Source organism: Pristiophorus japonicus, chromosome 6 (genome assembly GCF_044704955.1).
Source record: "Pristiophorus japonicus isolate sPriJap1 chromosome 6, sPriJap1.hap1, whole genome shotgun sequence".
NCBI lineage: Eukaryota > Metazoa > Chordata > Chondrichthyes > Pristiophoridae > Pristiophorus > Pristiophorus japonicus.
Window position 1 is genome coordinate 193,329,579 of NC_091982.1, and position 26,996 is coordinate 193,356,574.

Below are 26,996 nucleotides of genomic sequence, written 5' to 3' on the forward strand. Positions count from 1 at the left end.
TCATCCTTGTTTTCAAATCCCTTCATGGCCTCGCTCCTCCCTAACTCTGTAATCTCCTCCAGCTGCACTCTTCTAATTCTGCCCTCTTGAGCATTCCTAATTATAATCGCTCAACCATGGGTGGCAGTGCCTTCTGTTGCCTAGGCCCCAAGCTTTGGAATTCCCTCCGTAAACTTCTCTGCCTCTCTTTCCTCCTTCAAGACATTCCTAAAACCTACCTCTTTGACCCCTGCCCTAATTTCTCCTTATGCGGCTCGGTGTCAAATTTTTTATCACCTAATACTCCTGTGAGTCGCGTTGGGACGTTTCACTACATCAAAGGTGCTATATAAATACAAGTAGTTGAACTACCATGCTACTACTAATGTAATACCAGTAAATATTTTCTTAGCTTGTTCTATGTTTCTTGATAATTCTGAGAGTGTTGCCTACTTGGAAGGCATTTCATCATTTCAGAACAACTGCATTTGGATATCAAGATACCGGGACTATTTCTACTGCAGCAGAGAAGGATAAGAGGAGATTCAATAAAGATTTTTAAAATTATGAAGGATTTTGATAAAGCTTGTTTCCTTTGGGTGAGGGCTAGTATCTGGGTCATCAATTTAAAATTGTTATTTGTGAGGAGAGAGGTTTGAAGAAATTTGTTTATGCAGAGAGCTGTTGGAGCTTGAAATGCTTAAAACATGAGCAGCTCGGACAGAGACCATTTACAACTTGCCTACTTGGAAGGCATTTCATCATTTCAGAACAACTGCATTTGGATATCAAGATACCGGGACTATTTCTACTGCAGCAGAGAAGGATAAGAGGAGATTCAATAAAGATTTTTTAAATTATGAAGGATTTTGATAAAGCTTGTTTCCTTTGGGTGAGGGCTAGTATCTGGGTCATCAATTTAAAATTATTATTTGTGAGGAGAGAGGTTTGGAGAAATTTGTTTATGCAGAGAGCTGTTGAAGCTTGAAATGCTTAAAACATGAGCAGCTCGGACAGAGACCATTTACAATTTTTAAGGGAGAATTAGATAACCTTTTGAAATAGAGGAAGATACAAGGCTATGGGGAGAGAACAGGGCAGTAGGATTGGTTTTAGTTTTGGATTGCTGTAGTAAAGAGCTGGTACAGACGCAGCAGGCAAATTGGTCTATGGTGTTGACCTTTGTGGTTAAGGTTCGCATGAATATTCAACAGGATGTGAAAACAATACATAATATAGCTCACACACAACTTCATGTGGTTATGTACATGCCTACATTATAATAATGAAGCCAGTTGAAATGGCAAACTGGAACACTGAAATCTTGCAGTCTATTACTGTTCCCCATCTGATGGTGTTATCCTGTCGTCATTTTTTAATTTACTGTTGCATGTTTCATTTTTACCACTAAGCAAAACCTCTGGACTGATGTCCAGGGAAGTAAAGTAGTTAAAGGTTTTAATCTGTAATATCTGAAAGATTTCCAAATGTGATTTTAGCAGCAAGATTTATGGCACATATGATCTGCCGTCAATCATGCTTAAACTTTGAATCATAGAATTAGAACAGAAATAATATGCTGAAGATGTGTTATCTGACAAAGTAAATGATATGTGATGTTTGATGGGCAGCGACCCTTTCATCTTGTGGACTTGGGCTCAAATTCAGGCCACACTGTTGGGATAAAACAATCTTTCTCTGTGTCTTAAGTGGGAGGTTTGTACAGGCTCAAACATTTCTTACTGGGCAAAACTCCACAAAGCACTTATCTGCCTAGAAAATCTTAATCAAAAGCTACAGGTTGGTAACAGGAAAAAAATGATGCCACACATGCTCCTGATAGTACTTAAAAGCTGTACAGGCTGTGTCGTACATGTCTCTCTTTATTTTTCTTAAAAAAAAATGTGCACAAAGTTAGTGAGTGCTTTTTGTTTGGTTTGCCTTTTCAGCTATACTACATGCCCAACGATCTAAGGTGACGTGAGACATCCGTCCTTAAACTGTCCTGGAAAGAAGTTCAGAATGTGTTAATGGCCTGTTCATGAAAGGTAAGATTAAACTGTATCTTCTTTCAAAAGAACACACAGCTATTGGTTTGTCTTACTTAATATGATTTTCTTGTATTGGAATGTGATTTACAGGTTATTTCATTTGAAAGCCTTTAGCTTAAAGGCAATTTATTCTTTTTCTTTCATATGGTAGTAACAAAGCAAATCAAATGGCAATATCTAAGTCAGATATCCAGGCCAAATCTTCTGGTGTAACGGCGTGGATATCATGTAGGCTGCCTGCAAATTTCCTCTGAGGGAATGATGTGCTCCAGGGTCTGATTAGGAGCTCCAAAGTCGCATGATGGGGATGCTTTAATCTTCCATCTACAGAGAAGGTGGCATCATCAACCATGACCAGTTCTGTCCACTGTTTGCGAGGAAGGCTTGATCTTTCAGGTTGTACTGTGGGGTCCTCTATAAGGAATCCATTCCGTATGTCGCAATTTTTCCAAGCATTTCACCATCGGTCATCAAGGGCTGAGGGGAGATCGCTGAAGGGCTTCGGCAACGGTCCAAAGTGGCCTTCTAGATTTGAGACGCGTTGCTGGTAGTTTGTTGAAGTCGACCTGGATCGGCATATCTTTGCCGGTGTAACAGTTGTATTCTCTGGAGACTGCATATTCGTGGCTTGGGTGTGGTGGTGCGATGCTTGCAAGCATGGGGAGCCAAGGTGTTGGTGTCCATAAAAGCGTACCGAAGATAATTCTTGTAGTAGACTTCAGCTGGACATCAATGAATTTGACATGCAGACTTGATAGCCATGCTGGAGAGCAGTTCTCCATTGTAGAGTACACCAGGGTGAGGGCTGCCGTACGGAAGGTTTGGGCGTCTGCTCCCCATGTGGATCCACCAAGTTACTGGGTCAAGTTGACCCTACTCTTTATTTTCTTCCCAAGGTTCTAGAGATGTTGTCTATATGACCGGGTGCGCTCAAGCGTGACTCCTAAATAGGATGGTTATTTGGCATGGTTTACCCTTGTGCTGCAAAAAGAGACTTTCAAAGCTTGGTTTGCTTGATGGGTGTTGAAGTGGAATGTCGAGGTGAAGATCTTTTGCAGGTTTGACCGATGTATATACTAAATTTGGGATCAATTAACAACAAAGATAACATTGATTTTAGTTTAGCGGAGTGTTGGAAAAACCCACTTTAAATAATGTAGCTCTTTTTTTAACGAGAAAATAAATTGATGTTAGGTAAAACTAAGCCCTGTTCACATCTAGGTCTTGGCAATTATAGGTCTATGGGCCCAAATTCCCCCAGGAGTTGCTCCTTTTTTTTTTTAGAGCAACTTGATTTTCCTGGACTATCTTTTTAGTTGCATTTCTGGCCATTTAATTTGCGCAGTGTAAGTGAGTTTTTTTTTAGTTTTTTTTTCAAAAGGGGGTCACTTATCCCTGTTTGAGATGTTTGGCCAGCAACTAGTTGCTCCAAACTAACTTAGGCCAGTGTATGTTGCCACTTCTGTCTGCACAGAAAAACCTTACCTAGAATTAAGGAATTGGCACAAGTAACTACATTTTAAAGCACCACCAAGCACCAAACAAAGCACAAAAAGTAATAAGCAATTAATTAACAAATAAAATAGAAGGAACCCTGCACCTAAAGCACCAAAATCAATCAGTAAACAACAAATTAAAAAAAAAAAAATAGAAGTCCTACCTTAGGGAACGCAGCGGGCCGTCGATGAGGGAGGCCATTCGGTCAGGGCTAGGGACGGCGTGTTTCGGGCCCCTCCCACATAGCTTGCAGCGTGCGTTTGCAGAAACAGCTTGCCAGGAGCTACTGCACATGCGCGCAGACTCTAGCGCGCATGTGCAGAGGTTCCGGCACTATTTTCCGTGCCGGAACCCGGCTCCGCCCCCAATCCATTGGGCCACGCTGTGCTATCACCGAGGAGAGGCTGGGGAGCGGCCAGAATACGGGCATCTTTTTTCGGCGCGCTTGGAGGCGGACAAAAGCAGCGCGCCTCAGGTGAGGGCGCCAGAAAAACAGGTTGGGGAAACTCTAGCCCATAATAACTTACAATAATAACAACTTGTATTTATATAGCACCTTTAACGTAGTGAAACGTCCCAAGGCGCTTCACAGGAGTATTATGAGATAAAAATTTGACACTGAGTCACATAAGTAGAAATTAGCGTAGGTGACCAAAAGTTTGGTCAAAAAGGTATGTTTTAAGGAGAGTCTTGAAGGAGGAAAGAAAGGTAACGAGGCGGAGAGGTTTTGTGGCCTATGTAACAGAAGGTATGGTTGCCACTGGTTGAGCGATTATAATCAGGGATGCTCAAGAGGGAGTGCAGACATCTCCGGGAGGGTTTTGTGTGACTGGAGGAGATTACAGAGATAGGGAGGGGTGAGGCCATAGAGGGATTTGAAAATAAGGATGAGAATTTTGAAATCGAGGCGTTGCTTAACTGGAAGCCAATGTAGCTCAGCGAGCACAGGGGTGATGAGTGACTGGAACTTGGAGCGAGTTAGGACATGGACAGCCGAGTTTTGGATCACCTCTCGTTTATATAGGGTAGAATGTGGGAGGCCAGCCAGGAGAGCATTGGAATAGTCAAGTCTAGAGATAACAAAGGCATGGATGAGGGCTTCAACAATGGATGAGCTGAAGCAAGGGCCGACACAGGCGATTAACAGGATTATATGGATTAAATAACCATGTTACAATTCGGGCTACTTTCCTATTTTCTTTTACTCATCCGCAAGGCAAATGCCTGCTTCCATAGCATGCACTTCCTATAAAATAAAACGTAATCTTGTGTGCAAAGTATTTAGAATGGTGGACCTCCGGGTGAATAGCAAATCCATTTACTTCTCGAACTCCTCGAAATCAACTGAAAATAACACACAAACAAGACTATATGGCTTAATCTAAAAGCATAGTTAGTTTTGATTAAGGACATATAACCTAGAACCAAAATGGCAAATGAACAGAATGAGTACAGGAATAGAAATGATATCTCACCTCTACTTTAAAACAATTCCGAAACAATAAAAGTTATGAACACTAGCAGCACTCAATAGTAACTTTCATAACTTTGAACATGTGTCTTTGATGAAAAGATTGCATGTGAGAAAGACACTTCAGGGAGTCCCTGTAGCCTATGAGAGGGTGATCGAGAACCTAGGCTTTCAGCCTGATTGACTTCAAAGGAAAATAATGCATTTAATCAGCTACAAAAGAGAATTGACAGCTTTAATTAAGTGAATAATACCAGTCTATCAAAAATCACTAGTAGACTGAAGAAAAGGCTGTTGACAGCATAACGTTAAGTAGTTGTATAGTCTGGGTGGGCTTTGTATCTTGTCAGCAGTTATCGAGCAACACAAATATCTCACACCTAAACTACCAGATGCATTTGCTATACCCAAGAGATCCTAATTCTGATGCAGTGCACACCTGGTTGGCTTTTGAAAAACAAAGCATATTTTGATGGTTCAACTTTCAAGGCAGGGTTCAGGTTATAAGTTATGTAGACACATGATTGCATGTGTGTGTGTGGAAGGAAGAGCTATTACCAATCTTAATGCTGAACTATCAATTTTAAAGTTGTTACTACGGGCCTGAGTTTCAGATCCCCAGTAGAAGGGCGCGCCTCAGAGAGACCCGCCTAATTTCTAGAACTGAAAAAGCACCAAATACTTACCTCGCAATTCTCCGATATCTAGGCCCGTTTGCAGCTCAGCGCGGCGCAGCAAGAGCTGCTGGGGCTGAGCTACAGCTCTGCGCCAAAAAGAGTGCCGGCAGCTGTGCGCATGCGCAGTAGCTCCTGACCCTCCCAGCGCGTCCTGTCTCCGGGCGACCCTATCCCCTGCTCCCAGTGCTGCAGTAGGTGAGTAGAAACTTTTAATTTTTTATTTATTGATTGATTTTTAAAATGTTTTTATTTATTTTTTGATGGCTGATTTATTGATTTATTTATCATTTATTATTGATGATGGCTCTTTATTGGTAAAAGTGAAATGTTTAATGCTTTGTAAAATCCCCTAACTTCCCTCTTAACTTCCCGCCCCGCCCCCATCTCTCGCTACCTGCGTCTAATTTATAAAGTGTAGGAAAGGTTTTTCTGAGCGTACAAAACTCGACACTTACTCCGTTCTAAGTTAGTTTGGAGTAACTTTTCGCTGCCTAAAATTGCAAAACAGGTGTAAGTGGTTGGTAACGCCCCCTTTTGGAAAAAAAAATGTACTAAAACAAAACTATTTTAACTAACTAGAACTGGAGCAAACTAAATGCTGAGAATTGCGATTTCTAAGATACTCCATATTAAACTAGCTGCTCCAAAAAGCATAGGAGCAACTCGGGAGCCGAAACTTGGGCCCAATAGTAACAAGCTACAAATTCCTAATTTTTTTTATAATGTAGACATTCTAATTTGAAAAGGGACAGATAGGTGATAAAAAGTTCAATTTTATCCTTATTTATTTGATTGGATATGCTTCCCCAAAAATGTTCAAACCTTGCTGTCCTATCTGGAAATGTAACTCTTTTTGTAGCGTATAGCATTTTGAATATATATACTGTGCCATCACAAAATGTGTCCTTGTACAATACACACATGTTTTGGCTGAAGAATACTGAATCCTGTATTGTGAATTATCAGAGGAGAACATGGTGTAGCATTGTTAGCTAGTCAGCCAAATGTTCCACTAATGTACTGTGTGTGCTGTGTGATTATATAAAATGGTTAATAAACAGTTTAAAAATCATCACATGGACCTTTCGTTTTGCAGTTGAGGCTCTGGCCTGCGGTTTTCACAGGAAACATGGAGGGAATTATGATACCTGAACACTCGTGAAGATCCTGCAATTCAGTGTAATAAAACATTGAATTTGAATTGTTCAGTCATTATAAGCTAGCAACCCTGAATCTATTATAATAGTAGCTAATTAAGGAACAATCTTGTTGCATATGTGTAAGGTGAAAAATAACTGACAAATTGTGGTTTGCAAACCTCATTTTCCATATTGAGGAACCACCAGTAGTGCATGTACCTAAATAATTTTGTGACTTTTTTTTAATATATAGGCTTATCCTCTAATGACCTCATGGTTTAAGTGGGACTGAAGATGAGTATAAGCAGTGATGAGGTCAACTTTCTGGTATATAGATATTTACAGGAGTCTGGTAAGTATGCCAAACATCAAAAGTAGACTTTGAAATGTTTGAATTATTTTTTCCTAGCTATAATACTGGCAGTTAAAAAGTTGGGTAGGGTGTTGGAGTCCAGAGGTTTGGGATCTTGGTGGGGGGGAGGGGGTGAGGTGAGAGGAGAAGAGGTTGTGGGCCAGAGCCTGGAGCAAGGAGGATTGGTGGAGGGGGAAGGGAGAGTAGTGGTCGAACATCCGTGCTGGGGAAGAGGAGTGCTGGGGATATCTGAGGAGGGGGGGGTTGTTGGATGCTGGGGATCTTGGGGCTGGGAGTGGTATCAATCGGGATGGTGCTTTACAGGTGAGTAACTTACCTTTTTTTGGTAGGCGATCTTTAGGCTTGGTTTCCCTGAGTGCAGCTAGTGCTGACTGCCTCAGGGCAAACCAACGTTGCAGCAGGGACCTGAACTTGGTGTTAGACCCCTTATTTGCATATGCAAAGGATTTAACACCTGCTTCAGGCATGGGTAAAGGATACCTCTTTGTTCTTCAGGGTCTAGGAGCATTGGGAGGGGTGGAGTTATGGGAAAATTGAAGAATGAGGTTCTGGGAACACTAGGATCGGGGGAACTGGGTGGGGATTGGGAAATTCTTGGGGTCTGGGAATAGTAGGAGTGGTCCTAGGATCGCGGAGCACTGGAAATGTGGTGCAAGGATTTGTTATCTTCCCATTGCTGAACGCAGATTTTGTCGGTTCATAAAGAAAGCAATATGTGTTAAATAACTTGCCTGAAGTAAAGCTTGAGAATGTATTCTCTAGTTTCTTTCAAGTCTTTTGGAAAAAAACAAAGAAACTTTAGAATCTTCACATGATTAGGGGGGCATACCTTTCTATTCTTCAACTCCTGTTGCTATGCACATTACATTGTGGGAATTTTTTCAAACTACATGCTCAGAATGCACAAATGTGGTTGAAAGCTCTGGGCAACCGTTGAGGTAAAAAAAAATCTGCAATCAAAACCTAGTTTTTTTTTCTCGAGTGGCCAAGGTCCTGAAGTAATTTAATCATGTTGTGAAGCATGTGATTTTAAAATGTTGCTCTATTTAAAACTTCCTTCTGGACATTATATGTTAGTCACTGAGAAAATAATGGTGAATTATTGTTTTTTCAAAAGACATTTTCAGGTGAATTAATTGGTTCATCAACAAACTGTGATGAGCTACTGTTTAAATGCAGCTTTTCCATTATAACATGTTTTCATATGGTTTTCCCTGAAAGGTGTTACAGCAGATAAAATTAATCATCACCAAGTCCATGCCATATCCAAGATTTTTAGTACATAGATGAGGTCTGAGTCACAGCAGTAATAAATCTGAAGCTGTGTGTGACTGCTGAATAATTCACCCTCTCGTACTTCAAGTACTTGATGTCAGAGAAATAAAGCATGGTGTAATTTTTATCAGTAATCTGCATTACTACAGTGTGTTTGTTTGTGTGTGTAATGCAGGTGCAACGTCCCGAATCCAGAACTCCGAAAACCGTAATTGTCCAAAAACCAGACATTTTGCGCATAGCTAATAGAGTCGTCCGGAATCTTGAATTATTGTCCGAAAACCGGACATTTTTGAAGCAAAACCCAAAATCTGGCATAGATTGGGTCGAGGATTCTGGAATTCAGACAAGAAAATTGTCTGAAATCCGGAATCCTTGACCGAATCCGTGCTGGATTTTGGATTTCAGACCTCGTCGCTCAAAACCCGGCACGGATTCAGTCAAGGAATACGGATTTCAGACTATTGATTTTCTTGTCTGAAATCTGGAAAAATCCAAAAACCGGCACGAATTCGATACTGAGGATTTTGGACGTTGTACCTGTACATGCTGTTTGAGCTATTATACGTCATTATTTTTATTTTCTGTTTTATCAAAGGTTTTTCCCATTCAGCGTTCACATTTGGTATAGAGAGTCATATCAGTCAGTCCAATATTAATGGTGCCCTGGTACCACCAGCAGCTCTCATCTCGATCATACAGAAAGGTTTGCAATATGTGGAGGCTGAAGTCAGTATCAATGAGGTAGGTATCCAGCAAACTTGGGAGGAGATGACTGGAATTGGGGGAAGGGCAAAATTGAACACTGAATAAGTTGCACATTCCAATACTTTATTGTAATATTCTCTTTTTTAATTTAAATTTTCATGACTGAAAAATTTCTATGCTAACATTAGTTATCTCCGTAGATATATTTTAGCTTAATCTTATGGAGTTGTCTGAAAATGAAATAAATTTTAAAATAATAAAGAATGTTGTTGACTAAAGTATAGACATAATAAGTGAAATAAATATATTGGGATGAAAGCGCTATATACGCTGCTGTCTCTAGGGGCCCAAGTTTCCACAAGAAAAAAAACGGGCGCCCCTCCGAGCTGGGCGCCCGTTTTTCGCGCCTAAAATGGCGCCTAAAAAAATCCTCGGTATTCTCCACCTACTTACTGGCCCTCGGCGCAGCCAGCACGAGCGGGGGGGGGGGGGGGGGGCGGAGCCAGGTCCCGGCGCTGAAAACAGTGCCGGGACCTCTGCACATGCGCGCTACAGTCGGCACGCAAGTGCAGTAGCTCCAGGTGCCGAACTGTGTGGGAGGGGCCCGAAGCACGCAGCCCCTAGCCCTGGCTGAATGGCCTCACGGGCTGCGTGAATAAGGCTCCTCCCACGGCCAGCTCCTGCTCCCCACCCCTCCCGACCAGACCCGACACTCGCTCCCCGCCCCCTCCCCGCTCTGACCCGAGACCCGCGCTCCTGTTCCCTGACCCCCCCCCCCCCCCCCCCCCCCCAACTGGACCCGACTCCCGGACTGGATCCGATCCGACCTGACCTCTCCCTTCTCCCCTCCCCCCCCCCCCCCCCCTCTCTCTCTCTCTCTCTCTCCCTCCCTCTCTCTCTCTCTCTCTCTCTCTCTCTCTCCCTCCCTCCCCCTCTCTCTCTCTCCCTCCCTCCCCCCACCCCCCTCTCTCTCTCTCTCTCTCTCTCCCCCTCCCGCTCAGCGGCACGAACGGCTGCAGAATTCTCCCTGGCTGAAGCACTTTCACACAGGTAGGAAGATGGTTTATTTAATCTTTTCTTGGCTTATAAATGTTTATTCAGGTTGGATTTATTTGTATAATATTTGTAGAAGTATAAATAAGGATTTATTGTCGAATTTAATGAGTTCCCTTCCCCTCCCCCCTCCCCCCCACCTCGTTCTGGACGCCTAATTTGTAACCTGCACCTGATTTTTTAATGTGTAGAACAGGTTTTTTCAGTTCTACAAAAATCTTCACTGGCTCCATTCTACTTTAGTTTGGAGTACATTTTCACTGGAAACTTTCAAGTCAGGTGTCAGTGGCCGGACACGACTCCTTTTGAAGAAAAAATTCTGTTCTAAACTAGAACTGTTCTACCTGACTAGAACTGCAGAAAACAAAATGTGGAGAATTGCGATTTCTAAAATAGTCCGTTCTCCACCAGTTGCTCCTAAAAATCAGGCGCGAATCATGTGGAAACTTGGGCCCAATGTATCTGCAATTTTTATTGGAAAAAGATAGATCAAATTACATGTAATAGTTACTATGGTTTAGGAGGCAGTCTTCCTTAACTATTTTAGTTTATTTTGTTTTCTGTGGATAAGGAAGTAGGTATTATGATTGTGTGATCAATGTAGTCTGATCTTTTGGTCATTTATCATGGATCTAGTTTAGGCTATTTATATATTTTCTTTCCATTCCTTTTATAGTCTCATTCAAATCCTAAACATGTGTAATGTGGTAAAACAAGTGTTTGAACTTCAAAAAATAAGTTTTTATTTTATTAGCCAAATGTTTTATTTGATTTTTAATCAAAGCTAAATGATCAGTTTTGTCTCATTCGTTTGCTTTATTTTGTGTTTTGGTTCAAAACCGTAATCAGCATTGCCATGCCTTAATTGAAACTTTATCTGGCGGGGGTATATTTTAGAAAAAGGTTTTAAACGGTTTGTAAATTTGACTAATTTGTAATTCAGTTTTTAACACTTGAAAGTACTCTAATTCAAAAATGCAAACAACACCCTTCTCAACAATGTCTTGGATGGCAAATCCTTTGACATCTTGCAATTGTCAGAAACGTGGGTAATGGGTGGTATTTCCTTCCTCGTCACCTAAACACCTCTACCTGGCCACACATTCCTTCCTTTACCTCACCCAGACAGCCATGGAGGTGGTGGAGCCATTGTTGCCCAGTAACTGTTTGGTCTCTTCCCCTTTCCACTGCATCTACAGCAAAGGCTTCTTTTTCCACATCTACATTGTAAAAGCCCGAGTCTTCAAAGATTTATTCTGAGTCTCAATCTCTCTCTCATCTACATGCTGCCCCTTGGTCCCATAAGCATGAGATCAGTTTCCTTATTATTGCAGTTAACGCCCAGCTGTACTCCCCTGCTACCTCTCTTGACCCCACATCCACCTTCATGCTATGAGACTACTTTTCTGACATGTCCTGGATAAGTCACAACTTCTTCCAACTGAATATTGGGAAGACTGAAGCCATCGTTTTCAACCCTTACCATAAGCTACGGTCTCTTGCCACTGACTCTATCACTCAGCCATTTGCTCAGGAATAATCAGACTCTAAAGCCATGTTATTCTATTCAACTTAAAGTTGAGCTTTGAACTTCTCATCCAATCCAGTACTAAAATCACTTACTTCTGACACTTCAGCATTGCCAGTTTCTGCTCCCTGTCTTAGCCCCTTCAGCTGCAGCACTTATACATGCTTTTGTCACCTCGAGCCTCAACTATTTCAATATCCTCCTTGTTATACTTCCACCCTTTGCCCTTAATAAACTTCAAATTGCCTAAAATACAACCACCTGTATCCTGTCCCATTTGTCCAACACTTCTCTCCTTGCTGACCTACATTAACTTAATCTAAAATTTAAAAATCCTTATCCTCACATTTCCCCACAGCTTTGCAACCTCCTCCAGAATTATATCAGCCCTGTCCCCATCTGGCCCTCTGAGATGGCCTACTGCACAAGTTCTTTGCCCCACCCTTCAGCTTCTTCTCCTTTACATTCTGGAATTGCCTCACTAAACTCCTGTGCCTCTCCACTTCTCTCTTCTTCAGTCACTTCTCTTAAACTCGCCTCCATGGCTCAGTGTCCATTCCCGGATCTTTTGTACAAGTTGTTAAGAGCCAACTCCTTTCTATTATTTGTTGCTGTGCTTTAACATTGCAGAAAATCGAGCTGCTTTACTGCATTTACTCTAGTGTTTTGTTTAGAATCTTTAACGTTCCATTTCTGTAGTTAATAGATCAGAATTTAAGTTTAGTTCCTGGCAACAATAAAATACTAAAATCTAATGCTGTAGAATAAAGCCTGCATTTCTCTAACACTAATTTCACCATCATATTTTTACATAAATCATTTAAGATATATTTTTTTTAATCAGTTTGTTTGGTCATTGTTGCTAAGCTAATTTGAGTTTGTTTGGTGGGGTGGCAATTTCTTTTTTTTAAAATATGCCTTGTGTGCAGCTGTCAGCCATCCATATTTCTTAAATGAAGTTCCAATTTTGGCAAACTTGGCCCATTCACTCAGTAGCTGTGTCATCGTGTCTATCGGTCTGCTGAACTTCAATCGCAAACAACTATATCTTTGAGGTTTTTTTCTCCTTATAGTGTTGAATGCGTTTGCAATTTACTATTTCATTAAGCAATTTTGTCAAAGAGTGGGTTTCAGATTAATTTCAAAGCAGTACATCAGTGTTGACTTGTTCATGAGCCCTGAAATATAGTTTTAACTGGGAATTTAATAATGGGAAAGGATCCACAATTTAGTTCTAGAATGGATTTTTAAGCGCCTGCGATACTGTTGTTGTGGAGCTCACTTAAATCTCACCAACATATTCCTCCTCCATTCTTCTTCCCCCATCCTAGTTTGTGTGTTATTTTTCTTTCCTCCTCCTTTGTCTCTCTCCCCTTCACCAAAATAAAAACCCGATCCCAAATTGCTTCTCAGCAGAGGTGCAAGTTTAACTTGCTTGCTGTCTGACTGCTAGGGCTTGTCCAAAAATGGCTTGAAGTAATTTGCTCCCCAGAAGGCCAATACCTTGATTGTAATTTTTCCTATATTAGAAAGATCACTGCTGAACTTCAATTGCAAAGAACTACATGCTTGCTTAATCTTTTCCTCATGCAAATTATTGTCAGCAGTCCATCCCATGGTAATTAGGCATATAATGTGGCCAATCAAATAGGAAGACTGTCTAAATTCTGAATATGGATTTTCCCTTAACTCTTAAGAGATAGCATTTTAAGATGTACCCAACTTGTCTTCATATCCAATGCAAAACAGTATTGGTGAAATGTGCCTTTTTTAATGTTAAGGAAATACACGGTCTTTATTCTGAGCCATAACTTTCTGTTCTAGGATGGCACACTATTTGATGGGAGGCCCATTGAGTCCCTTTCTTTAATTGATGCTGTAATGCCTGATGTGGTGCAGACAAGACAGCAAGCATATAGGGACAAACTGCAGCAACAACAAGCTGCAGCAGCCGTGGCTGCTGCCACCGCTGCAGTCAGTCAACAAGGAGCTGCAAAGAATGGGGAGAATACTGCAAATGGAGAGGAGAATGGAGGACACACAGTTACTAGTAAGTATCAGTGAGAACACACACGTCCATTTTTTTTTTAAGGGTTTCCATGGCATTTCTTGTATCTTGAGAGAAAAGAGTACACATTCAAATTGGGTGCCTATCGCTTGCTTCGGGCCCCTTTGAGAAATTGGACTGCGACTGACTATAGCATACATCATGCATACTGTGGACAGTTTCTTCAGGCGCTCTGAAGGGACCACTGAAGGCTGCCACCTGAAACATAAGTTTTAAGTGCTTATCTTAATTTGGAGTCAGGCGGAGCAAGAGTTCCCCTCCTGGCTCCACATTAAAACCGCAGGCCACCGCTTGCCCCTTTCCAGATTGCCCCACCCTCCCCTTCCAGACTTTCCTGACGCCCTCAGCTGGCAACCCAGTCCAGCCCGCCCCAATCTTTTCTTTTCCCCACCTCCTTGCCCTACGACCAGTGAACTATCTCTGAATCTGCATATGGCGGCTGAGGCTTGCCAGCTCTGTTCCCAGTTTGGGCACAGTCCAATTTCTAGGCCCTTGTCTTCTATGCCCCATTATCTATAAAACACATCGGGCGCGTTCATTTTGTAAGTGAATTTTTTCTTAGTTTAGAAATTGAAATAATAGTGTAAAATGTTCCGTGTTCCCAGTGCTCTCCTGCAACTTGCTTATATTATTTTGTTGAACATTTCTTTCTAGCTACAGAGCTTATTCTATTCAGATCTACTGCTGAAATCATTAAGTTCCATATAGAAGGGAAGCTTGAGGCAATACAGCAGTAATCCGGCATTTCAAGTCTAAGAGGAAAGGTTAACTCTGTTCTCCACAGATGTTGCCTGACCTGAATATTTCCAGCTTTTTGTTTTGTTTTTGCTTTCTGAATTCCAGCATCCTGCAGTATTTTGCTTTTTGTTTAAAGTGAGGCAGTTTTCAAAATATTTTGCATTGATTAAGGTGAGCAAAAGTGAAAAGATCCTGGATTTGACATGCCCTTTTAAGGACAATGTATGCAATAGGGTTTGCTTCAAACCAAAAGTAATCTTCTCTGAATAAAATTCCTAGGAGTAAAACGGCCAAATTACATTTTGTTCTATATTTGAAATAAAATAAACCTGACATTTTTAAGTTAGAAAGAAAGCTGAAAAGGAATATTTTACAGGTACCTGTATTCTGTAATCACATAGAATAATTCCCATTAGTGTTTTAAATTATTTTGTCCAAATTCAGTTACATTGTCCATAATTCATTTAAAGATGTTTTGGCTGTTGAAGACTTGAAAAAAACCCACTTAATTTATTTTGCTGGAATCTCACTATTGATTCACAGACCTAGGCATGACTCAAATAACCCATTTCAGAATATCCAATAGACATTCAGGGCTAGAATTTCCTATCAGCCCGCCAGCGCCCGATCGCCGGCGAAAACTTCCCCCCAAAAAATAAAAAAATCTGCCGAGCGCAAAACATGGGCCTTGCACCCCCATTCTGGGCGAAAAAGTGCAATTTAGGGTCGATTGGGCGGTTCGTAAACAAAATGAGTGAAAAATATAAAAATTTACTCCGAAGCTGCGGGTTGGGCCTAACACCAGAAAAACAATAAACATTTATTTTCAAAAAACATCAACTAACAAATCAAAAAAACATTCCCAAGACACTTTGGGCCCAAGTTTCGGGCCGTGCCTAAAACGACGCAGCCCCGACCTGGATGCCGTTTTTCGCGCCCGAAAGTGCACCTAAAAAATACCTGCAGATTCTCCGGCTCCCTGAAGATCCTTTGGAGCTCGGCGCGGCGCAGCGCAGCACGAGCTGTGGGGGGGGGCAGAGCCAGGTCCCTGCGCTGAAATCAGTGCCAGGACCTCTGCACCGGTGCGCTACAGTGGGCGCGCATGTGCAGTAGCTCCAGGCGCCCGAAACTGTGTGGGAGGGGCACGAAGCACGCAGCCCCTAGCCCTGGCCGACTGGACTCACTGGGGCTGCGAGGATCAGGCTGCACCTCCCTGGTTCAGCTCCTGCTCTGGCTCCAGCTGGTTCTCTCAATCCCACCCCCTGCTCCGACGGACCCCACCCCCCCCAAAGCTCCCGCTCCGACGACCCCCCCCAAAGCTCCCGCTCCGATGACCCCCCCCCCCCAAGCTCCCGCTCCGACGAGCCCCCCCCAAAGCTCCCGCTCCAGTGACCCCCCTCCCCGCCCTCCCGCCAGCTCCCGCTCTGATGATCCACCCCCCCCAGCTCCTGCTGCGACGACCCAGCTCCGGCTTCCCCCGGCCATCTACCTTTAACTCCTTCGGCGGGGCCCCCCGCCCGCCTGGCATCTTGCTGGGGGCGGGCCCTGTCCGAATTCTTGGGCCCGGCTTCTTCACGTCAGCCGGGCCTGTTCAGCCTCCTCCCTCTCCCTTCCCTCCCTCTCCTCTCTCCCTCCCACCCTCTCCTCTCCTCTCCTTTCCCCCTCTCCTCTCGTCTCCTCCCTCCCCTCTCCCCCTCCATCTCCTCTCCCCTCCATCTCCTCTCCCCTCCCCACCCCTCCATCTCCTCCTCCTCCTCTCCCCTCTCCCCGCTGTCAGAAATATGTAGACACTGACACAGAGAGACACTGACACAGAGAGAGAGACACACAGACAGAGAGAGAAAGGGGGAGAGAGAGACACACACTGGGGGATGGGCCCCGTCCCAGCACACTGTTGGAGGGCTCCCGGTGCTGCAGTCGATGAGTAGAAATTTTTTTATTTATTGATTTTTTAAAAAAACATTTTGTATTTTTTTTTGATTGATTTATTGGTAGATTTATTGATGTATTTATCATTTATTATTGATGATGGCTCTTAATTTTTAAAATTGAAATGTTTAATGTTTGTAAACTTCCCTTTAAACCCCCCCCCCCCCCCCTTCCCTATGCCTGATTTGTAACCTACGCCTGATTTTCTAAGTGTAGACAAGGTTTTTCTGAGCCTACAAAAATCTACACTTACTCCATTCTAAGTTAGTTTGGAGTAAGTTTTCACTGCCTAAACTAGCAAAACGGGCGTAAGTGGCCGGACACGCCCCCTTTTGAAAAAAAAAATCTGAAACTGTTCTAACTGACTAGAACTGGAGCAAACGAAATGCCGAGAATTGCAATTTCTAAGATACTGCATTCTAAACCAGTTGCTCCAAAAAATCAGGAGCAACTGAGGCCGAAACTTGGCCCCATAAAAACTAAATCACCACAACACATTTTTTAAAATAATTAGTAAAAAACCAATTACTAACCTTTTTCTTGACGAGCTACTCACCTACTGCCCAACTCCGCTGATCCTCATGAGTGGGTTTTTTAAACTTACCTACGGGTCACCGCTCAGCCAAATAACACACCAGGGCGATCTCAGGACGGTGCCCGCCGGCGGTCTGCTCCCCAGCGGTACCTCAAAACCGCTGGCATAACTCGGGTAAGGACATTTTCGCTCACCTGATTACCGCCCACAGTGGCCAATACCACCCAGAAACCGGGCGGTAAGTCATTGGAAATTCCAGCCCTCAGTCTCAGCGTAATTTCACAAATTTTTCAGTTTATTTTTTCTTTCTGATGATTACTTAACACATTTCAATGTTTTCATTTTTTTAAAAATACAAATAGATAATCATACAGATATGATGGAAGTTGATGTAGATGTGGATATTCCATCCAATAAAGCTATGGTATTGCGTGGCCATGAATCAGAGGTTTTCATATGTGCCTGGAATCCAGTCAGTGACCTCTTGGCATCTGGGTGAGCTTTTTCCAGCAATAGCAACTGTGTCATAACAATATATCAATGTCTGGAATAAAATGAGTTAACAAATTTAATTTTTTTAATTGTTGATGTAGTTTCTATCTGTTTGCTTGTTCTCAGTTAGCCACTTTCACATGCATCAGATCTGTATAAAATATCAAGCTGGTCAACTGTTCTTTGCCGAAGTTAAAGAGTCATTCAGAATAAACTATGTTTAAGTTTACCTAAAACTTAAGAAACAATTCAGCAGAAATTTGTGACTATCAGTTTAAATGTGATTTTTGAAATTTATTCTCCAGATCAGGAGACTCAACAGCCCGAATATGGAATCTTAGTGAAAATAGTAGTGGTGGCCCCACCCAGCTAGTACTTAGACACTGCATAAGGGAAGGAGGTCAAGATGTACCAAGCAACAAAGATGTCACATCTTTAGACTGGAATGTAAGTGGTGAATCTATCCAAATCTGTACTAACTAAAAATTGCCAAACATTTAAGTAATTCTGTTTTTAAAATAAATATATAATATATTTGATTTATAATATCCAATAATTAAAATGATTAGCTATTTTTAACTTTTATCAGAAAAATCCAGTAGTTCGTGGTCTTTCTATCAAAGGTTGTGGAAATTTGTACACTTCAAATTCATGCGAAGGACATTCTTTCCAACATTTGCTCTCTCAAATTGATTGGGTCTCTCTCCGTGTTACCTGACTATCATAGCTGTCAATCCTGCATATGCAGCATTATTTCTGTGCCAGTGTATTTCTGTGTTCACATCTTCAATTGCATTCCTTTGTCACTGACAAAAATAGTTTTGTCTAAGATTTACTAAATTGGTTTCTTTAATGTTGTCATAAGGTACATAGGGAGTTAAATATCAGTTCATGCTCATAAATCAAATCTCTGTTTTACTTGATATTGTTAAGGATTTTAGTCAGTTTGTCTGTGTCTAATATCTTGAGGAATTTATACAAATATTTGTTTGATAGGTTCAAAAAAAGTTGCCAAACAGACAGCTATTTAAATCTGAGTGAAACCTCACCCAGTTGATTATTGTTTATCTCTGAATTGATGGTGAATGCCAGCTGGCTATTTACCCACAATGGGCTTCACAACCGAGCCCAAGCCTGTCTTTACCTGATGTTCAAGCACATGCACTTCCAGCATGGGTCACTGGATAGTGATTAGGAGCAAAAATGATGACTGACTTTTCTTTTCCCCAACCCAGTGGCGCTGAGCCCAATTGTAGTGATTCTATCACGAGCAAGATGAAATTAGCTAACTTTGATAGACTAGGGATTGAATTTAGCACATTCCTTGTGATTATGGCTCAGCTACTTGATGAATATGTACATTGTTCCTAGTTTAGTTGCATGTAATTATTAATGTTACTTTCCATTGTCTTAGAGTGAAGGCACACTTCTAGCAACAGGTTCGTATGATGGATTTGCAAGAATATGGACAAAAGATGGTGAGTGTTATTCCTGTGCATATTTGCTTGTGCCATCTTTATTTGATCTAATTTTTATTTTCTCCCATGCATTATGCCACATATCAATGTCACAGTACCAGGGTAAGATGTGGTCTGTTCCTAGGGCCTCATCAGTGTTACTCTTGAACTAGCCCCTGGGAAGGGTAGAAAAACAGCCCAGGAAAATGTACATTTTTTTTTCTTTTTCATTCCTACTGAGCTATGTAGGAAGAATCTCACTCCATGTGACTTGTTTACCCCATCAGGTCCCATTAACAATCCAGATTGATTGGCCAGTCAAAAACAGCAGCCTTTAGTACTTGGGACCTCCTTGATTCCAGTATCTGGTTATCATAGAGGTTTGCCAAAGCCCCCACATTCTCCTCTATTCCCCAGCCCCACTCCACCAAGAGGATAGTTACTGATTGGTTATTAGGAAACTGACTAGTGCAGGTTTGAACCTTCATGGATGGACAGCAGATACCAGGAGCACGTTCTGTGCGGCATGGTGAGGTGTAATTATGTTACTGCCACCATCATCCTGACCACATAACATGCATCCAATTGAAGGTGCAGAACTTCAGCACCAACTGCTTGGTTCTCTGCTACTTTGTTGTAGCATGTGTTTCCTATCCTCCTTGTAATGGCCTCTCCATGTTTTTCAAGCCCCAGTTTACGCTTCAGCTAAATGATAGATATTTGTTACCAGTGTGACGGAAGGATCTACAGAGCACACCTGGCCTTGGTGTTTCGGACATCTACTGGTCGCACTTATACCCAACAGGTGGCATCATTATAGTCTGGAGACTACCCTTGCAATTGTCCCCACTTTTTATCACATCTATTATGTAAAGAAGTTTCAGCCCTTGCTTAACAACTGATCGTGAATTATAAAAACAAATGCCATATCCATCACCTTAAGTGGGCATTGATTTTTCTATTTCATCAAAGAAATAACTGTCTGGTATAATTTCCAATTTGCAAACAATTGTTTATTTCATTGCAATGTGATGATGTCAACATTTCAATAATATAAATGTACCATTACCAACTATGTGCTCTGTAATGCACCATTGTGAAAAAGTTCCCATTAAAATTCACATTGTTTCAAATGCTAACCTTTGTATCTGTTAACAAATTTGTGTTGCTGTGCTCTTAATTATCTTGCAGTTTGTCAAAACTGTATTACAGTTACAGAGGAACTGTGCTACACAGTTCCTCTGTATGGTACGTAATTTAATGTTAATGCCAATTTGGACATTAACCTAGTCATTTGTTGACTATATAAATTGCTTCATTAACTGTAAAAGTTGCCAGTGGAGATCTAGTAACTAATTTTAGTTGTCTTGATTTTTTTCCTTATTAATGTAGTTTTCTGTCCTTTTCTAAGGTAATCTCGCTAGTACCTTGGGTCAACATAAAGGACCTATATTTGCATTAAAATGGAACAGGAAAGGAAACTTTATCCTTAGTGCAGGAGTGGACAAGGTAAGATTTTGAAATATTTTGTTGATTATTTCAACACAAGTAATTTAAAGTCTTAATTATGAGTAATGCATTTATTTTTGTATCTTCTTCATGCTAATAATACTTTGATTTTGTTTAATGAAGACGACAATTATTTGGGACGCACATACCGGAGAGGCCAAACAGCAGTTCCCTTTCCACTCTGGTAAGCTTTTGGAAAACTTATGAATTGTTTAAAACTACCTGATTTAAATTGGTTTCATTTGACTAGGAACTCTTTTAGCACAGGATGTGCATAGGAGCTATTTGATTCCTTCCCTACTTGCTGAATGGTTATACTTATCATTTTTGAATGGAATGCTGGAGATGCTCATTAACTTTGGTTAATCCCAAGCAGTGACTTGCTGAAGGACTGCTGATTGTCAGCAGGATTCTGTTGAATTGTAAAGGTGGGTATCACCCAATATTGAACAGCTTGTCCTTTTCAAAAATGGAGAGGTTTTAAGTATTTACATTGTTGCTACATTAGATGATTTTATCATGTTTAGATAAATATGTTCAATAGTAGGAAAACAAAATCAGGAAATTAATTCTGTAAATGAAAGAAGAAAAAAGTTCAAAAACACAAGAACAGCGATGCGGAAGGTAAAATAGTGTAAATACAAATCCGAATCAAAGGACAGGATGAAACTGCTTTAAATGGACAAATGAATTTGATGGAAAGAAAGATGCTTTCAAGTAACATCCGTAGATACTAACTTATCTGCCACGTTAGTGACCTCTTGACCTGAGTAACCCTTTCACAGTACTTCAGATGTGGTCAAAGGCATTTGAAAAAGTCCTTCATAAGAGACTCTTGGCTAAAGTTAAAGCTCATGAAGTTGAAGGCAAACTATTGACCTGGTTAGGAGATTGGCTGAGCGGCAGGAGACAGAGAGTAGGGATAATGGGCAGGTACTCTAATTGGCAGGAGATGACGAGTGGTGTCCCGCAAGGATTTGTGTTGGGGCCTCAACTATTATTTATTAATGCTTTAGATGATGGGATAGAAAGCCACATATCCAAGTTTGCCGATGATGCAGATAGGCAACATTGTAGATGGAAGCATAACATTACAAAGGGATATTGATAGATTAAGCGAATGGGCAAAACTGTGACAAATGGATTTCAATGTAGACAAATGTGAGGTCATCCACTTTGGACCTAAAAAGGTTAGAACAGAGTACTTTCTAAATGGTGAAAAGATAGAAATAATGCAGCCACATAGATCCTTAAAATGTCGTGGACAGATACAGAAAATAAAATGTCGGGGATAGATCCAGAAAATAATCACAAAGGCTAATGGAATGCTCGTTTTTATATCTAGATGACGAGAATACAATTGGGTAGAAGGTGTGCTACAGCTATACAAAGCCCTGGTTAGACCACACCTGGAGTACTGTGAGCAGTTCTGGGCACCACACCGTAGGAAGGATATATTGGCCTTGGAGGGAGTGCAGCATAGATTTACTAGAATGATACCCAGACTCCAAGGGTTAAGTTATGAGAAGAGATTATACAAACTCTGGTTGTATTCCCTGGAATTTAGGTGGCTTAAAGTGTGATTTGATTGAAGTTTTCAAGATATTAGGGGAATTGATAGAGTAGATAGAGAGAAACTATTTCTGTTGGTTGCAGAGTCGAGGATTAGGGGTCATAGTCTAAAAATTAGAGCCAGGCTTTTCAGGAGTAAAGTTAGGGAACACTTCTATACACAAAGTTTGGCAGAAGTTTGGACTTCTCTTTCGCAAATGGCAATTGATGGTAGGTGTAGGGTCTCTTATATTCTTAGCAGTTGACGAGACTCGAGTCCGGTGGTAGTATCCAGGCAAACTTTATTGGCTCAGTTACATCTTGCAGTTACGAAGAATAAAGCGCACTCTACCGCGTGTTACAGCTTCAGTTATCGTCACGAACGTGGAGTCTTCCCATTCCCTGATTGGCCCCCCTGCTGTTACTGGGGTCAGTTTGTCGACTCCGGACTGGCCGCTGGTTATGACCCAGCTGCCCATTGCAGATAACAATCGCCTTGGTCATGATGTGATTACCACATCATGCCCCTTCCTCCTGCTGTTCACTGTTTCGCAGCATGTTCCTGTTATCTGGTCGGAACAGCGCTTAACCCTGTGACTGTGCTTTGGCCCCAACCACACTGCAACCTTTTCCATTGTTAGTGAGCATGCACACAGCACACAGCTACTCTATAATTATAAATTAATCAGGTCCAACAATAGTTAATCAGGTCCCACAGTAGGTTAATTATAAATTTTAATTCTGAGATTGATAGATAAACCAAAGGTATTAAGAGATATGGGGCAAGGCAGATATATCGAGTTAGGTCACAGATCAGCCATGATCTCATTCAATGGCGGAACAGGCTCGAGGAGCTAAATGGCCTACTCCTGTTCCTATGTTCCTCGATCCATGCTGGCTCTCTCTGATCAGTTCATACTGCTCAGTCACACTGTCCCTAATTACAGATTCTAGTAACATCCCCACAACAGACGTTAAACTAATAGGCCTATAATTTCCTGGTTTCCCCCTCCCACCTTAAATAATGGCGTGACATTGGCAATTTTCCAATCCAAGGGAAAATTTTTGAATCAAGAGAGCTTTGAAAGATCATGACATTAAGCCATCTATAATTTCCTCACCTACTTAATACCCTGGGGTGGAAACCATCAGGTCCTGCAAATTTGTCGATCTTCAGTCTTATTATTTTCTCCATTCACCTGTGTTTAAACTTGTATTAAATCTAGTTAGAAGCTCCCCATTTATTTATTTTTATTTTTATTTTTCCTTGTATCTCCGGAACTTTATCCTTTTGGCCGTTGTTATATCCAACTGTTGGTTGTAAATAAGTCTAATATTCACGTTGCCAGACATCTGAAAACAAAGTGTATTTCAAAAATAACAGAATATTTTTGTACAGAAGTAACATTGGAAATAAATATTTTTGTTTTAATGTGGTTCTAAAACGGAGATTTTATTTTAGTGACTTGTTTTCAACTTGCTTTGATCAGTTGTAACGTGCGATTGAGTAGCTAGCATATGTTTCTTGTTTAAATACAAGATGGTTGCACTGCAGTCACATAGATAACTTGTTGAATTTAGAGATTCTGAGCAATTAGTGCAGGATTTTTGCAGTTGCCATATATATTATCTATGTGGAATTAAATAGTTTTGAATTAGTTGTTTGCCAAAATTAATAGCTGTCCTTTATAAATTCAAGATGGTGATATGTTGTAAACCATTGAAGAGCATTGATCAGCATAGGGTGAAGTAAATATTTAACTCTAACCAATTTAAATCTATCCTGTTTTAGACTGATAGACAGTTATGATTTATGGGAGAAGATTGTGTGATTGATTCAATGTATTTATCAAATAAATGACACAACAGTTAGTCCTTAATCCAAGGCAGGCCTGATAGTATTGTAAATATAAACAGTTTCTGGAAGAGTATTCTGATTTAAGGTTTACTAATTGATTGAGCTTCCTAATATATATTTTAAGTCATGTGTTAATTTTAGGCGTGCTTTGCTTTTACAGCAATATCTTGGTAGTAATAGTGCCAGGTGTATTTTTAAAAATTGTAATTATTGCAAAATAACTAAGGATGATTTGCAGCAGTTGCCAGTTAGGAAGATATACATGCCTAGCCCCCAGAGGCAAGATCTTCAGATAGTTTTTGCTGGGTTGGTAATTGGGTGAAATTTCAAACTCTAATAACGCAGAACTGTATTAAAGAGAGGTTTTCAATTTCAATTTAAATCATCCAGTTAATTGACCAACATTAATGTGTTTCAAATTTATGCTTGCATTTTTGTAACCCACTTCCTCAAATATCTTTCTAATACTTCCTGTGGGATAATTCGAGAGACAATTTGAGGGAATGGGTGATTGGGGAGTGATAATTTGGAGCCAGTTAGATAGACTACATTTCGAGCCCTGTAATTTTATTTGTTCTTGATACTCCTTCTGGGGATTATTTTATGTATTGCTGCTTTTCTAGTTCAAAGCTAGCTTTTTGAATTTATCTGCTTCTGAAAACAATTTCAGCATTTTGAAGTGTGGTAGGATTGTTCAAAAATATATTTCTGTTGGAATTTCAGTGCATATCAAGAATTAAATATTTTTCTCTTCTCTACTTGCATTTACAGCCCCAGCACTAGATGTTGACTGGCAAAGCAACAACACATTTGCCTCTTGCAGCACAGATATGTGCATCCATGTCTGTAAACTAGGTGCAGACAGGCCCATCAAGACATTCCAGGGACACACGGTAATGACAATTCCTGATCCATGCAGAAATAGTTGATCTCAGCTAAAGTGACAAAAGGGGTACTGCAGTTTTCATCAGCATGTGGGCGGGAGGCACATTCTTGCTCCCGATTACTATCCAATGATTCCCTTCCAGAAAGTGTGTGCGTATATATTTTGGCTGTCAGTTGAGGATAAGATTAGGCTTGGAAATTATCGTTTGGACAGTTGAAAGGCTGCCACTGCTCGCTGTCTCGGGCCACGTGAAAAATGTCCAGTGATGCAAAACTGCTAAAGCTCATCAAATCATACTTAAAGATCAGATGATGCCTTTTGGGGGACGGGGAGTGGGTGGGAAGTAAAACTGCCAAGTAATTACCATCTTTTTAACTCTTGTCTATTTTCTGTTTAATCTTTTCTTTAAAGGGTAAGGTTTGTAAGAAAATTTCCACAGTCGATTGTTCAGATTGGTAATTAGCCATTTGTGTTCTGATGTTTCATTGAAAATAATTTTTACTTGCATCGCTTTTCCTCTTGAATGGCCCAGCATCCAGTGTCTTCACAGTCGTTAAGGTGGAATGGTCATCTGTAAGGATGCCATCTCCGTCATTTGACTGAGACTGGCAATCTCATCTCCAAGGATAAGTTGAGTGCTAGCAGCAGTCAAGGCTAAGATTCAAGTTTTGGTTTTCCAGTCAAAAGTTGTAGCAGTTTAACATTGCACTTTCCAGGCAACTCTTTCTGTCTCTAACATAAAATTGATGCATCTGAGAATGAAGGTGTTAAACTGATTGATTAAAATGGTCATTTTTTGCTTGTTGGGGTGTTTCTAAATGTTTTACTGAGTAGATTTAAACCTCGCAACATGATTGCCACAATATTACACTAATGTAAGGATTTCTGTTTCGTTTAATATGTACCACCTCCTATTTTCCTTGCTACTTTCAGCCAGTCACCAGATTGCAAATTTAAAATTGTTTTTGAATGTTCTGCACAGTAAATAGGTTTTAATAATAGATATCGTTGAACATTAAAGCACAATTCCTTTGATCAGAAAAAAGTTTTATTTTGGTGGTTCAGCAGCATACAAATGGCTTTGTTATGAATTGGAAGGGTGCAGGTTTTCATTCACTATTCTCCCTACAGTAAATCCACAATCTTAAATGACAGTGTAGTTCCAATTGGCCAATAATAGTATAGCATTGGCAGAATGTTGAACAGGTTGCCTTTCATACTCTCTTGATATTGGCATGTTATGTGACATAGGGACTCGTGGAGGGGGAAAACTTGTATTATAAGAGAGAATTATGCCGTTGCCTCAACTTCAGTAACTTCTGTTCCTTTTTTTTCAAATGTGCACATTTGTAACCTCAAAAATATAACATTTGCATTTTTACTAAAGTTAACAAGTGACCCCTCTTAACCGTGACTGACTTGCAGGAAATATGTTAAGCATGTAAAATAGAATGAATGTCTTGAACAAGGACTAAACTGGGCATCGCCATAACACACATACAGATGTATTGAATTTTAAAAAATCAAACTTGAGCGATTTTTTCATCATATTCTTCCTTTGGATATTTGGTAAGCTGGAAACTGTACCATCATAAAGTTATGTACTAGTAAATACTGACTTGGCTCAGGTTGAGAAATGTTGATATATTTAGATCAATAGTTTAAAAAAAAAGGCACTGTATTTTTTTAAAAACATGATTTGTCCTCTTAAACACTGTGCTGAATTTGCACGAATCCAAAAGTGCCTGATTGTGCAGTTTGCGTGTAAACTGCATATTTAAAAATGGTATGCAGTCAGTTAAATAGCGCACACAATTTGTATTGGGATAAAGTAGGCGGATTGTCTTTGTGGTACATTTTTAATAAATGGACCTTTTTTCCCTTGACATTTGCATGCTGCTTCATATATTTTACATAATTAATCTTTTGGATACTTTTCAAATGACTCCCGTGATATTTGTCCACACACTTTTTATTTTTGTAAGCCTTGCTTACTTATATTTCAAATTAAAAGACTTTTACTTTTTAATGTCAGTTTTAAATCTTGACTACAGCATCTTGATTCGTCTCTTCAATTAACTGTGTAAGATTATAGTAGTATCTTTGCACTTTGCCCTTTTGTTAAATGTGCTTCAGAATTGACAGTGTAATTTTAGTATTAATGATCGGCTTTTAAAATAAACAAAGCACAATACAAATGAATAGTCAGTTACCAGTGCTGA

At 40.6% G+C, this 26,996-nt stretch overlaps 1 protein-coding gene across 6 annotated transcripts in view; it reads left to right on the forward strand.

Moving 5' to 3' along the window:
* tbl1xr1a (TBL1X/Y related 1a) overlaps window positions 1-26,996 on the forward strand; it is a 213,089-nt gene that overhangs the window by 150,134 nt on the left and 35,959 nt on the right. For 4 of the 6 annotated variants that reach the window (XM_070883509.1, XM_070883507.1, XM_070883510.1 and 1 more), the window contains 10 exons: window positions 1,929-2,027; window positions 7,068-7,166; window positions 9,061-9,206; window positions 13,576-13,801; window positions 17,384-17,516; window positions 17,819-17,960; window positions 18,928-18,991; window positions 20,382-20,479; window positions 20,603-20,663; window positions 24,660-24,781. In XM_070883509.1, the coding sequence (XP_070739610.1) occupies window positions 7,109-7,166; window positions 9,061-9,206; window positions 13,576-13,801; window positions 17,384-17,516; window positions 17,819-17,960; window positions 18,928-18,991; window positions 20,382-20,479; window positions 20,603-20,663; window positions 24,660-24,781 (1,050 nt within the window). In that variant the 5' untranslated portion in view covers window positions 1,929-2,027; window positions 7,068-7,108. Of the gene's footprint in view, window positions 1-1,928; window positions 2,028-5,721; window positions 5,871-6,736; window positions 6,855-7,067; window positions 7,167-9,060; window positions 9,207-13,575; window positions 13,802-17,383; window positions 17,517-17,818; window positions 17,961-18,927; window positions 18,992-20,381; window positions 20,480-20,602; window positions 20,664-24,659; window positions 24,782-26,996 lie in introns of those variants that run through there. The other 2 variants (XM_070883513.1, XM_070883512.1) reach the window with 2 other exon arrangements.